Consider the following 14,655-nt stretch of genomic DNA (forward strand, 5'->3'; position numbering starts at 1 on the left):
CGGGCTATCGTCTGTGTTACTCCTTCGAAACCTTTACAGTGTTGTCTGTAAAGTTTGAACAGTTGTGCACACAAACATACTTTACTCCGTATTTATCTCTTTTCACGGCTGATCTGAGAGTATTTAATGTCACACACCTCCATTTTTCTTACGTTGCGTTCCACATATATGCAAAATTACCGCTGTCAGGTGTTCAAACTTCAAACTCAAAGTTTTTTTGTCCGAGTTTTGTTTACTTTGTGAGTCGTGTGACACATCAGTAAGAGTCATGTCTGTTGTACATCCTTCACTTTCAAACATAGACACTTCTTTTCTCTATTTTTGTAACAAGAGAAGAAAAATATTTTCTTACCTGATCTGATGTAGATTGAAGTATCAAAATTACACTTACTCAAATATCAAATATTATCTTGGAACTTTAGATATTCTTTTACCCTCATATCATAAGAGCTTGTTTTCCCAAAAATCTTGTTTCGTTTTCAACAGAATTTTGGTGTATAAGGATTAAAGTTGTGTTTCAAAAAAGATAGGTGGGCCATGCTTACAAATAAATAATTACGCAGACAAGCAGTTTTGTAAAAACACAGTGCACTCTAGCAATGAATACAGTTTCTAACTTCTGGTCTGGATCATAGTTCTCTGCATCAATAGGAGATTTTGACCAACCATATTCGTCGGTTTTTAAAGTTACCAGGGGTCTCCCCTGAAATTTTTAGGGGAGAGGTGCTCCCTATAATCAGTTAAAGAAATCAGCGAATTTTTATGAAAATACGAGAAGAAAACCCTGAATTTGAACATTTTGGGAGAGGTGCTACTAGGATTTTTGGGAGAGGGGGAGCACCCTTGCTCCATTACTCGGGGAGAGCCCTGAAAGTCAGTCAGTTGAGAAGTGTGTGCATTATGGTGAAAGCACTCTGTTATCAGTGGCAGCTATTGACATCACATGGTGGTGGAGTGGTGCCCTTAATGCTAATGTAGGCAACATTCACATCTGTCGCGTGGAGAGGGCTGCTTTGATCACAGTTATTAAGATGGAAATGTCTGCGACTCACCAATTCACAACCTGCTGTTACACTGTATATAGTTAGACAGGGCTGGACATTCATTGTAGGGAATAGATGCTGAGTGTAACTTGCGACAAAAAAAATTGGGTGCACAGTATGAAATGAAAATTTAAGTTGAATATCAGCAAAGCATTATTACAAACAATACTGTGGCATGCCTGTCTTATAACTTGAAGATGAAATTAGGAGACAGGTATTTCTTTTTTTTACACAACTGGTAAATTCTCACCTTGCTGACTTTTCGGTGTCTGTCAGACACCTTCTTCAGAGCTTCTGACTAGTTCTACCAACCTGATGAAATTATTTTTGGTTGAACTTGAAGCTGAAATTTTATAGCTACTTGTAACTTCAATAAAGGTTTCTTTCTAATTCAACAAATATGCTGTATAGTATTAGTTCACTTCTATTGAGTAGTACCTTTATATTACGTCACTGGTAGTTTCCCGTAAACCTCACCAAACTGACCCAACTCCCCTGGCATGTTATCTGTCTATTCAGCCAATTTATTTTTGTTATACCTCTATTTGGCCAATTTTAACTCTTTCTAAATTCTAGCCACCTCCTGAAGCCTGTTAGAGGCTATGAATGAGGTCACCTGGTGGAGAATGTGGAATGTGGGTGGAGTCTGCAGGCGTACTTCCTTTGAAGTCTCACACAAACATCTTACTCAGTACTCACCCACTGTTGTTACAACCCTGAGAATCATCACAGCAACACAAGAAAACTGTTAGGAGTGTTACTCAATGTAAGGCTATTGGACAAAAATTTGAAGTTGTTCTAAACCTACTTACTTTACTTTATCCGGCCGCTTCTACCTCTATGGGGGCGTCACGGGGTTATATACCAAACAGAGCTATTTGGCCGATTTCTACTCTTTCCAGTCTTACACAAACATCCTACTCACCCACTGTTGTTTTAACCCTGAGAATCATTACATCAACACAAGAAAACTATTGCTCAACTTAGGGCTATTGGACAAAAATTTGAAGTTGTCCTAAGCCATTCCAAGTTATATACCAAACAGCTATACATTTGCCTTGGCCAATTTCTACTCTTTCCAGTCTTACACAAACATCCTACTTACCCACTGTTGTTACAACCCTGAGCATCATTACCACTGTACGTCAACACAAGAAAAAACTGTTATATTCAATTGCAGGCAACTGCATATAGATTTTGAAAACTGTCAGACGTTTCAACTTTCAAGTAGCATCCACTATTTATTTTTACCGATTTTTGTCAGTGACTGTGAATGAAGTAAAGACAACATTTCAATTTTCTCATTACCATAGACGTGTTTATCTAACGTTCATCGACACAAATTACATCAACAGTTTGGGCTTCCCTTGAAATTCGGTCCTTTCTGTGAAAACAAGCCTCCATTGTCTGGGAGTTAAGAAGGTGACCCAGTACTAGTGCTGTAGTTTGATCCCACGCAAACATTTTTCGGCTGTGATGTCATGTCGTGTGATCTGCCACAATTGTGTTTGTTATTACGGTGGATTATGTTCTGGACTGACTTGCGCGTGACATCACGTGGAGTTAGAAAGGATCATAAAAGAACCTAGTTCAATGCATATCTAGATCAGGCCACAACGATTTAATTTGTTGGTTCTTGGATTTTTTTCAGGAAAATATTATGAAGCGACAGAGCAAAAAAAAATAAAAACAGACCTAGGCATCCTATGATAGCACCAAATGCAATGATAGGAACCACAAAGTCAATACTGGGCTGGTTTGTAATTATAACAGTACAATATATATATAATTAATGAATTTCAGACTTTAATCAAACCACTGCATTGATAAATGGAAAATAATGTAACAACTCTGAAGAGAAGGACTTCCTACAACTGTTTGAGCCAAAATATGAGCATTTTGGAGTTGATTCAGAGCCTGAAATGTTTTTTTTATAATGGTACGAGTAGAATACATATTGTACTTAACAAACAGTGCCACCAAGCACCTAGTGACTGATGTCTGAATCTGAACATGGAGCTATTTTTAGCCGACAAGAGAGTGGAGGTAACTTTAATGAACAGCAACACAAATATTTGACGACGACTGCTGAACAAAGTTGATTTCACGTGTCTGACATAGGCTGTAAATTTTACTGCTTGTGCTAATATACTAGTATTGAATAAAACTCCTATAAAGTTATGTAAAGTGTATAGACTCAAATGATAGGTTTTAGTTTATTGGGTGAGCAAAGGTCTATTATCATAAATACCCGAGAGATGCACTGTAACTCTGTAAGTGTAACTACCCTGTTGTACAACAAAGGCCAATAGAGCTATAAAACAATAGAATAGCTCACCTGGTTAGGGCTCATGTGTTTATCCTTTTACAAGCTATGGTATCTGTTTGGCACCAGATTTGTCTTGGTTATGGGGTTAGGCAGCAGGGAGAAGGTTATGTTTCGTGCCTTTGAGTTTGACTGATTCTCCGAATCTTGCTTTAATTGTCCTACAGACATTTAACAAAGTTTTACTTGGTCTGGATCTAGAGTCTAAAATAATATTAAGTCATTTAGTTATGAGTCTATGAAATCAACACATTGGACCTTTTGTAGCATCTCAAAGGGAATTTTTGATTGCCGCCTTCCCAAATTTTTGCAGCTCTAAATACTTAAAAAGCTAGCTTTGAAGTTTGGGATGTGAATGTTGTCATAAACAGGAGAAATACCAGTCATTACTGTAGCAGTCACTCACATAATTGTATGGTGCAGGTGATAATGTATTTTTAAGTTTATAATTGTGAGAAACGGCTGGCTTTTATCTTAACACAACAACATTTAGCACAATGGATCATGTACTCCAAATAACCTGACCGTGTAGTAAAAAAAATCTTGACTAGGGGAGGTTTTGGCATGTGAAAATTCTGGGAAACTACTAGTACCTTGTACCTGATTTGTACCTGTATCCTGAAGTGTTATGTACTTATATTAGATTAGCTTCTCAAAGCTGAACTTTTCATCGCGAGTATTTTAGGTACGAGTACTTTCTGTATAATGAATATTTTATTTCAGGACGGACACCAGTGTCTTGCTTGTTCCTGTACATGTGTGAACCACTGGCACTGTATGTTGTGTGCATGTAATATTGTTGTAGTCAAGAAATGAAGCGTGATTGCGATCGTACTGTAACGAGTTTGGGAAAAGAGGGAGGGGGAAAGTATCAAAAAGTTTCTGTGATGAAACTTTAGGGATGGAATAGTGACCGCTAAAATCGCTTAAAGTGACCATCATCAAATCAAGAATTACAGTAATAAATTAAAATATTAATTTTCCTTCGATCTAACTCCTAAGCCGTTGTTTCTCCTTTTAGCAGATGCAGGTCCAGTAAGACCTTTAAGCCTAAGAAGCACATCCCTGAGGGCACGCACCAGTATGACCTGATGAAACACGCGGAGGCCCCCTGGCAGCTTGTTTTGGTACTGCAGCGGTTTATATCTCACGATCTTTTCTCCTTACAGCGGAAGCCGGTCCAGTAAGACCTTTAAGCCTAAGAAACACATCCCTGAGGGAACACACCAGTATGACCTGATGAAACACGCGGAGGCGACACTCGGCAGCGGGAACCTCAGACTGGCTGTGGTACTGCCGGAGGGAGAGGACCTCAACGAATGGGTCGCTGTAAACAGTACGTCTTGGGTCTTGTAAAAATTGAAATACCGATTATTGTAAAAAAAAATTGAGGATTGTGTTGTGAGAGATACTGAAAATGTTGTTTGAGGTTTTCAAATACTTTTGTTCTACCAGAAGGGGATGTCCCACTAGAAAGCCTTTTGACTAGACTTCAAAATATGATCTATTCATTGTGGATTCTTAAAATCGCAGAGTGTACAATATATTGATCACAAGAGCAACAAGTACATTCATAAAACTTAGTCCACTCAAAACTGCAGAGCAACATACAACATTCAAAATCACTTTTGTGAGGGTCACAGGTTAGATATGATACTATATACAGCTTCTAAGTATCTTACCACCAGTGCTTTAAGGGTATGTTTGTATCTATCTTATATGTCATAATGTCATTTAGGAGTTTCTTAATTAAACAACTTCTCGTAGCTTAGGACAAACTAATTTTTTCCTTGGTTCTCAGACATTTAAGGTGAAAATAGCATATTTGCCAACTCAGTTTCAAAAGGAGTAAAAAATAAAGTGGTAAAATGTGAGATGATAATTTTGGCAAGTCTGACTGTGTTGTTTTGTTGCCCCCACAGCGGTTGATTTCTTCAACCAGATCAACATGCTGTACGGCACCATCACAGAGTACTGTACAGAGGAGAGGTGTCCAGTCATGTCAGCAGGGCCCAAGTAAGTACTGTTTACACGGAACTGTCATGGTCGTACTGATTTTATCGTATGGATGACATCCTCTGGATGTTGCCTTCATTATGAAATCTAAGGGGTCACTAAGGAAGGATGAATATATGACTGAACACACTGTCACATCTAGCATGGTGACATGGTAATTGCCAAAGAGTAATTATTGTCCTTTCACATTGTCTTTGACTTTCAAAGACTTAGTGGTATAACCTTGTATCTTCAAATTTAATCATTCTTCAAGAACCTTGAGAAACAGCATGGTTGCGAACTTTTTTTAGTACCAAAAGAAACAGTATTGTCTCAAACCTTTTTTTTCTGAAATGGACAAAACTTGATGCCAATCCACATTACCAAGTCAGTGTAGCCCTACAGGGCACAGCCCACTAATTCCAGCCCCTATTGGAATATATGGAAAACATCTAAGAACTGAGCTGTCAACAATCACCTACTTGAGTGTTCAACTATTGCAAACACATATTGACAGGGTAGTCCAACTTCCAAATTGTCCATTTAGTCCAAAAATTTAACTTTTTGACCAGCGATACCTGGCACGGCAAATGCAAACACTGGCAGCATGACCTCTGACCCCCTTGAAGACCACCAAAAGACAAGAAGATGGGATTAGTTTTAGAACCTACCAAGCAGCCAAAACAACCCTAACAGCCAGTCTTTTCAAGTTAATAGAAATAGAAATAACTCTCCAGCTGGAAAATGCCAGCATTTATCCACACATACCAAGAAAAAGGCTTTTTCAGTTGGTTTGGCTGCACTCACTCAAAGGGGTCTCAGACTGGGCCCTCTGGGCATGCGCCATTTGGTGGCCTTTGCCCTACAGAGGAAACTGCTAACAGGAACACCCAGCCCTACCACACCTTCCTGTGCAAGTTACTGTTTCCTGCACGGGTGTTCACTGCTTCCTCTGTCAGGGAGAAAATGGTGGACAGTTTCAACAACAAAAGGATGTTTTCTCTCGAGCCTCCAAGCAGATGTTGGGTGGAAGGCTGTAACATTGTACAAAATAGCTCAAACAAAGATCCCTTAAATCTGCCCAGAAAAGAACAAGCATAGAACATGAGTTAAAAAACCGTTGTGTATTATAGCACATCTCATCATCATCATCATCATCATTCATCCTCCGTAGAGGTGGAGCATACAAAGTTAGCTCGCCACAACTGTCTGTCATACATCACTGAGAAAAGTTCATGTCCCTCCAAGCCAGTTTCAGTTTCAATAAGTCTCATATAAGGTTGTATTTGCGTATATAAGGCTAACGTCCCGTCTTTTATTTCCAAATGTTATGTCGGAAAAGATATCCTCTGCAATAGGCAAAATTTTGATGCAACGTAGACCAAAAATGCAACGAAATCCTTAAAAAATTAGGGTTTCGTGCAGGCGCAGTATGTTCAGTAGAGGTGGATTGGCCGCCCTACCATAAACTACGAAAGTTGGAATGATGTTTTAGTAACCCCCTCAGCCAGTCTGTACTTTGTACAGCAGCCAACCCCAGACTGCAGTTCCATCTACCAGATGGTCACTCTGGTGTGCCTCTCTCTGCCTCCATCTGTGAAATCGAAGTCAGACTAATGTTTCCTTCCTGCCGGGGTTTTTAATGCATTATCGACAGGCTGTTACAATATATCAACAAAATACATGTGTGTGTGGCAGGGTTTAGTTAGCATGCCAGGTATGGGAACTGGCACAATGTACTTCCGTTAACAATACCAGTATTTCAGGTTAGGCAAAAACAATAATTTAATTTGTTGGTTCTTGGATTTGCTGCTTCATTTTTTTCTGATTTGCAAAAAAGAAAAGATTCTGGTTCTGAATCAACAAAAAATTACTCATATTTTACCCACAATACTGGCAGCAGTTGAGAAAAGTCCTTTTCCTCCTAGTTTTTCCATCTGTCAATGCAGTGGTTTGATTAAAAATTCAAAATTCCTTGTTTAAATTTCAACCCAGCCTTTTGTGTTGACTTCATGGCTCTTATCGTAGCTATAGCATTTGGGGCTATATTAGGATGCCGAGACCTGTTTTTATTTTTTTTACGCACTGTTGCTTCATATTTTTTCTGAGAAAATCCGAGTACCTACAAATTGAATCTACCACTTAGACCTTAGACCTTAGTTCCTCCTGTGCCATATTCAGTGCATATGCAGTGTTATCTTGTAAGTGTGGTTTTCTGTGAACTGCATTGTACCGGTTCTCAGTAAACATGTAATAGTGATTGAGTGAGCTTTCAGTGTAAGTTATGCAGCATTGAAGGCTTATATGACTGGGTAATCACCCCATTCAATCACATTTATGTTAAATTAAGCCGACTTGACCAGCCGACAGAGCTGAAGTGTTGCTAATGTGGGCTGTGATCACCTTCATTTGTATTAGTCCTCATTTGCAATGTGGTTATGTTGAGTAAAAATTATGCAGTAGCTATTAGAGTTACTACTGCCCTGAAAGTAATTAAAATTATCCACTCTTTGCAAGCATGAAAGCTCATTTGTGTTGGTAAATTCCATGAAAATCCACCATTTGATTTGATGTGACAACAAAATTAGTCAGGAAAATGTGTGAAATTGGTCACAATTAAGCATCAGAATCCCTTGTTCATTGGTCATTTAACCAGAAATAGCACAAAACATAACATTAACCTCCAAGCATATCCTACGGTGGCTAGGAAGTATATCCATTGGCCAGAGTAGTCTCCAAGGCTAATGGTCACTCTTCTGGCCAATGGATACTGCCTTGCCACCGTATGATCTGCTTGGAGATTACAGAATATAGCCCCCTTCCTACATGTATGTACTCTGGAATCCAAACTCGCTGTCCGGGCCACAAAAGCCCTTCGCCCGCTGGTGTAAATTACCGCTACGGGGAGTCTAGCCCGGGGGGAGTTTGGCCAGCCAACTCCCCTCTGGCTCAACTCCCCCGTAGCGGTAATTTAGGCAGGGGGGGCGAAGGGCTCTCAGCTGCCGAAGGAAAACGGCTAACGGCCCAATACTAGTTTGGCATCCAGGGTAACATGTATGTGGCTCTAAATGAAGCCCCAACATGTGGTAATTATCTTACATTTTGACATCCGATGTTGTGAAAACAGCTCCAACATACCATACATTACTCCCTACATGGTGGAACCAGGTTTGCTGAGTGATATGAACTGTGTGGCATTCTTGATAAAATGTCTGGCTCAATTGTACCCTTCGTTTGTTCAACACTGACACTCAATTCTGCACTGTCTGGCCTTGCATCTTTTTAAAAAAGAACTCTACAGTTCTACATTTTCTGTACAATTGCAGACACATAAGGCAGGAATGTTCAAGTCTGTACTTAATTATCCTCTTCATGTTCGAAAAATTGTATCAGCACCCTTAATTTTGAAAAAATTGGTCATAGGTTCCCCGGATGACCCCTAACCTGGGGCCAACGGTGCTTCTGCAAGTTCAACAAGTGAAAAATACATGATACATTGAATTAGCCTTCAGGCATGGCTTTGTAAATAAATAAGATAATAGTAAATAATAAATATGTGCATTTTCTCCTAGGTACGAGTACCACTGGGCGGATGGTACGACCATCAAGAAACCGATCAAGTGCTCAGCACCCAAGTACATCGACTACCTCATGACTTGGGTACAGGACCAGCTAGATGATGAAACATTGTTTCCCTCCAAAATCGGTAGGAAGGACTTTTTGTTTTGTTATGATTGTATTTTATGTACATGTATTTGTTTATTGTATTATGATTGTGTTCTGTTACTAGTTGTGTATTTGAAGTCCACATTTTGGATGTAATTCTATGGTTAAATGTAATAGTTTATGTACCTTTGTTCAGACGATCAGTTGATTTAGATTTCTGGTTTCTAAAGTTCTAATACTGTAATTCACTTTGTGTTCGCATTAACAAAAGTTCACAGTCTGAATAAAAATAGAGGTGTATATGGAACTATATGTTTGCGGTGGCAGCAGGTGCAGAAAAAAGGAAGCCTGCAAATTATTTGTCCACAGTAATGACAAGTATGCAGTACCAGTACAGAAGTGACCATGAACATAAAAGTACAAAAAAAAATCAGGAACTAGAAAGGTAACATTTGGCAAGTGCATAATGTTTACCTTCGCATATGGTCTGCTCTGTTAATTCTTACTCAAACACATTTTTATACAAGAGTCTAAATCCCTCTTGCTATAAAATTGCAACATAATGTAACCCAACCCACGGTAACAGACATAACATTGGTTCAGGTCATTTAGGTCACTGTTTGGAGAAGAAGAAGAGGAAGAAACTGAGCAAAAACAATGTTACCCTTCGGTAAACGTAATTACAGTTATCTTCTGTTTTGCTCCAGAAGAAGAGGAAGAAACTGAGCAAAAACAATGACATTATCCTTCGGCAAACATAGTTACAGTAATTTTCTGTCTGTTCCAGGTGTGCCTTTCCCAAAGAACTTCGCCTCCATAGCCAAGACCATCCTGAAGCGGCTTTTCCGCGTCTACGCGCACATCTACCACCAACACTTCCAGGAGGTAGTGCAGCTGGGGGAGGAGGCTCACCTCAACACGTCCTTCAAACACTTTGTGTTCTTTGTGCAAGAATTCAACCTGATAGAGAGGAGAGAACTGGCTCCTCTACAGGAACTTATAGAGAAACTGACTCAGAGGGACAGGGAAAAGTACCCGGAGAAAAAACGATGAAATATTATTATTAGGGGAGGGAAGTAGCCTCTACCAGGCACCACGGATCGCTGGAAAAATAGTAGAAATTGGCCGAAATAAAGGGATAGTATACCCGAGAAGATCCCAGGCCATAGAAGGTCCAATTGTTCTTGAAGAATGGTTGCCATAGATGATACCTGGGTCGCAAATTGGATCTTCTGTGGCCTGGGATCTTCTCTGGTATACTATCCCTCTATTTCGGCTAATTTCTACCATTTTTCCAGCGATCTGCGGTGCCTGGTAGAGGCTAGGAGGGAAGGGACTCGGAGCCAGTCTGTATATACCCATAGGTTCTTACACAAACACAACGTTACCTGTGTTGGAAGGAAGTTTAGTTGTTCGCAAAAGAATCTGATACTGTAAATTTTTTCATGTTCGCGGTAGCAAAATTTCGCGGCCTGAGAAAAATGGACATGTTCAGGGAACTACATCTTTGAGGTGGTGGCAGGTGCAGAAGAAAGAAAGTCGGTGAATTATTTGTTGTTGGTAATGACAAATTCACGGTCACTACCACAAATATGAAAGTATCGCAAATATCAAGTGATTTGCAGTATTATTACACTTTACAGTCAGAACTGCCCAAGGCAAGAGGACCACCCAGGGGACTGTTGAAATCTTGTGTCAATAGGGAAACTATGTGGTTACATTGGCAAGAGGGTCATTATATAGAGGGTGGTCACTTGTGCAGGTTTGACTGTATTTTGAGTCTGATGTGGGGACAATTTTTGGATATTGTAGCCCCAAAAGTGACACCTTCAGTTGCAATACTATACAGAATACTACGTCACCAGCATTCTTTATTGAAAAGTTCGTTGTTCGTTCATTTGCAAGTTTGTTGTGATTTCCTAAAAAAACACAGATCTGCCAATTTAAAGGCTCAGGGATGGTCATGGTTTCTTTTTTTGTAAAAAAAAATTGTTATGATGGTTTTGTCTTGTTTTGAGAGCCAAAAAAATTTAACCGAAATGAGAAACATGGTGTATACATATTGGCTTCAAGGTAGGTTAGATCGTATTAACCAGAAATATGGTTAGTTGTATATTAAAGTCATAACAATATTAATAATAATAAATAAGGCTACCTAGAGATGTACAATGGAATATATTTTCAGAGGAAGAGAGGGAATAGCAGTGGCCATACGGATAGTTGATAAAAATTACCCCCATGAATTTGGAGGTATGCCTTAGGTAGAGAAACCTGGGATATGAAAGTAACTTAAATCTCAGGAATTGGTCTTAGATTCCATAGATAGAGGGAAGAAGGAACATTTTTGAAGGAGAAGGTTTAGCAAATTCTATAGTTCAGGTCACAGCAGCACAGTAGAGGGTTAGCTGTTATGGACTACAAGATTGTGTTTCAAAGAAACGGTAGAAGTCAGTCTCACAGAGCACATTATGGAGATACATCAAGAACTCACCAAACTGTCTTACAATATACCTTTATGAAGGTTAAACATCCGGGAATGAATTTTTCAGTTCTATACCACTGGAAAGAAATTTTGGCTAGTTCACAGGAATTTCAGTTGCCTGAATGGCATCTGAAATGTTAATTCAATGTAAAATTTCAGTTGTATATATTGAATAAAGGAGAAAAAAATCATTAGAAACATACAATGAATGACTTGATTCCTTCATTGATAAAAAAATGTAGTCTCTCATTCATTATAGTGATTCTGACACACAAATGATACCACAAGAATTACAATGTAGGAGACAAAAATATAATCACCATTCACAGATAGAAAGTCTGATCAAGTTGTGAGGCATGATTTTAATTTGCACTTTTCCCGGTGATAAGTGTTATGTATCAGTGATTTTGTTTGTTTACTATTGCATGCGATGGTAATATTAAATAATTAGATGCAGAATTCTCCCTTGTGGTCCACTGCAAAGAAGTTTAGACTTAACTTCTAGAGATTTTAAGTTACTAAATTTCATACCCTAGTTACTGGTAACTAGGTACATACAGTTGGAATTTCCCATAATGCATCTCACATTAGGTCGGCAGGGTCAAAAGTCAAAGTGCAAAGGTTACAGTTCATGCGATTAAGAAACGTTTCCCCTGTTTCGTGTTCTTCAGTTATTTTTTTTCTCGATGATATGATGATGATACCATAAGGTTTTTATTTTGGTGTAGGCTGTGTTACCTAGTGTGGTTACCAAACCTATTTTAGCTCCTGAGTCCTACATCCTCTCTAAAATAGGGTTAGTAACCAGGCTAGCGTTAGCTTGAAAATCTGTCAAAACTCTGTTTAATATACTTTGAAAAATATATATTCTGGGTACAGGAATGTGATGTAAGAATGTATTCTCTAATATTATTACAGTTTCTCGCCACCTATTCCTCCACAGCCTCTTATTGTACATAGCAAGGCAGAGAATCTATTTTTAGGTTGGAAAAATTTCAGCTACAAGCACACCACTAGTTACTGTGTTGCTGCTGCCTACATGTTTAAGTTTCTTCACTGCCAGATGTGCTACAGTTTAATATCATAATTATAGTCTCCATCAGACTCCTTTGCAGGCTGAACAAATAGAAGAAATCAGCCTAAAAAGGATGTACAAAATGTAGCTGGCCATGGAAGTTAGGCGGCCATAGAGGGTCCAGTTTGCTACTCTCCAAGCAGAGGTTGTGGGGGATGATCGTTAGCTTTTTACATATGGCCGTTTTTGTCGCTACCCCCACCAACAGTGACCAGCGACCTTCTCTGGCTAATGGATACTGTCTTGCCACCGAAGGGGGTCTGCTTGGAGATTACCAATTTGTCTCAATGCAGGCAAACTGGACCCTCTACGGCCAGCTAACTCACTTGGCCAGTTACATTCTTTTAGGCCGATTTCTACTATTCATTGAGCCTGCAATGGAGTCTGGTGGAGACTTAATCATATTAGTCCTGGGCCAATTATGTATCTGTCCCATTCTTCTGTATATATGCCTTGAAACTAGCTGATGTACAATGTTTATATTGTCTCTGTATACTGTTATAACCCTATTGTTGCTTTTCATCCTACATGTAGAATGACTTGACAGTTTTGAAGAACTGTTATTATTCGTTGTGACCTTTATAAATATGATTTAGGAACTGTACAATGTATGTGTTTCACTTATTGTATGTCTACTACATGTCTGCACTGTCAATTCTCCATCGGACTTATTGGGTTGTTGAAAAAAAGTACTATAGAAACTGGCCAAATAAGGTAAATAATTTGCCATCTGCTAGTATGGGTAAGGCTACAAAACCAGGGTAACGCTCAGCATAGTTTTGGGCACATTTTCAGACAATAAGACAAACTTGGAGCATCCCTTGCCTGTTACTGTAGTACACAAACACTGGGCCATGCCACAAGCCTATGATCTACAGGTAAAATAAATGAAATGCTTATGTGTAAACCTACGGATAGCAATATGAGTTGGCATGAGACTAGTGACTTATTAGCCTCCGTAGCAGGCTTATAGAACTGGGGGTTTGGTGGTCTTTGTTTTCTGATTAGCCCAGTTCGGGGGTAATTCAACCAGGCCAGCTATGTTGTCTATTTGCAATCAGAAAATAGCACATAAAAGCTCCCAAAGACCCCCAAAACCCCCAGTTTTTGGGCATGCTATGGAGGCTAGTCAATTGTACTCCTTTTGAGTATTGCTGCTTTGAAGATCATGTTATCTCGACAGATTAGTAGGTCACAGTTGAATGCACTAGATGGAAACAGGTGGTGCCTTTGCCTATTTTATCGTTATAGTTTGACAGAAGGATTCCTACATTGTGTTCTCACTGATCAACATTTAATTTCACAGTAGGCTGTTCCTACCCATTCATAACATCTTTAGATTGTTCTCTGGGGGATACAAAATACATGGAACAATTCCACTTCAATAACACAATTCCACTAGATTTAACAACAGAGTTTCCAACTCTGAATCCGACTCTGAAGTTAATTCACCAGATGAACTGTTACTGTCCTCTTGTGAATTGAAAACTTTTAAACTTGTGGTCAGGAAACCTATTTATTAGTAGTAGTCAATCATTCTTATCATTTCATGATAATCTAGCCCTGAATGTTGTACTATACCCAGTAGTATTTCCCCAGAATATTTTTTCTCATTTTTAGAAGCTCCAAAGGCATCTGACTATAGTGGAAGGGCTGTTAGAAGCGTGATGTAGTCAGGTACAAACGTTTTACACATGGCATTCCATGTTAGCTCAGTACTTAGTCCCAACACATACATGTATGCAAAGGAGTGCCTTACTCAAGGGTTTTAAACATAGCTTCAGGCCACACCAATTTAATTTCTTGGTTAACGGATTCGCCTCTTCATTTTTTTCTGATTTGCAAATAAAAATAAAAATTCAGAATCAACTGCAAAATGCTCATATTTTGCCCTGAACAGTTGAAAACAGTCCTTTTCTTATTACTTGTTACAGTCATTCCATCTTTCAATGCAGTGCTACCATTAAAAGTTCAAAATTAATTGTTTAAATTTTGAACCAGCCTGGTGTGTTGACTTAATGGCTCCTATCGTACCATTTTGGGCCATTTTGGATGCCTAGGCCTGTTT

The 14,655-nt window shown here is 39.1% G+C and overlaps 1 protein-coding gene across 2 annotated transcripts in view; it reads left to right on the forward strand.

Moving 5' to 3' along the window:
* The window catches only part of LOC109466789 (MOB kinase activator 1B), a 14,234-nt gene extending 1,557 nt beyond the window's left edge, over window positions 1–12,677 (forward strand). Inside the window, exons 1-5 of one of the 2 annotated variants that reach the window (XM_019764618.1) lie at window positions 4,405–4,475; window positions 4,624–4,705; window positions 5,292–5,385; window positions 8,937–9,070; window positions 9,818–12,677. In XM_019764618.1, the coding sequence (XP_019620177.1) occupies window positions 4,461–4,475; window positions 4,624–4,705; window positions 5,292–5,385; window positions 8,937–9,070; window positions 9,818–10,083 (591 nt within the window). In that variant the 5' untranslated portion in view covers window positions 4,405–4,460 and the 3' untranslated portion in view covers window positions 10,084–12,677. Of the gene's footprint in view, window positions 1–4,404; window positions 4,476–4,538; window positions 4,706–5,291; window positions 5,386–8,936; window positions 9,071–9,817 lie in introns of those variants that run through there. The other variant, XM_019764617.1, reaches the window with a different exon arrangement.
* Window positions 12,678–14,655: the final 1,978 nt, after the last annotated feature.

Source organism: Branchiostoma belcheri, unplaced genomic scaffold, assembly GCF_001625305.1.
Source record: "Branchiostoma belcheri isolate BF01 breed outbred unplaced genomic scaffold, Haploidv18h27 scaffold17, whole genome shotgun sequence".
Lineage (NCBI taxonomy): Eukaryota > Metazoa > Chordata > Leptocardii > Amphioxiformes > Branchiostomatidae > Branchiostoma > Branchiostoma belcheri.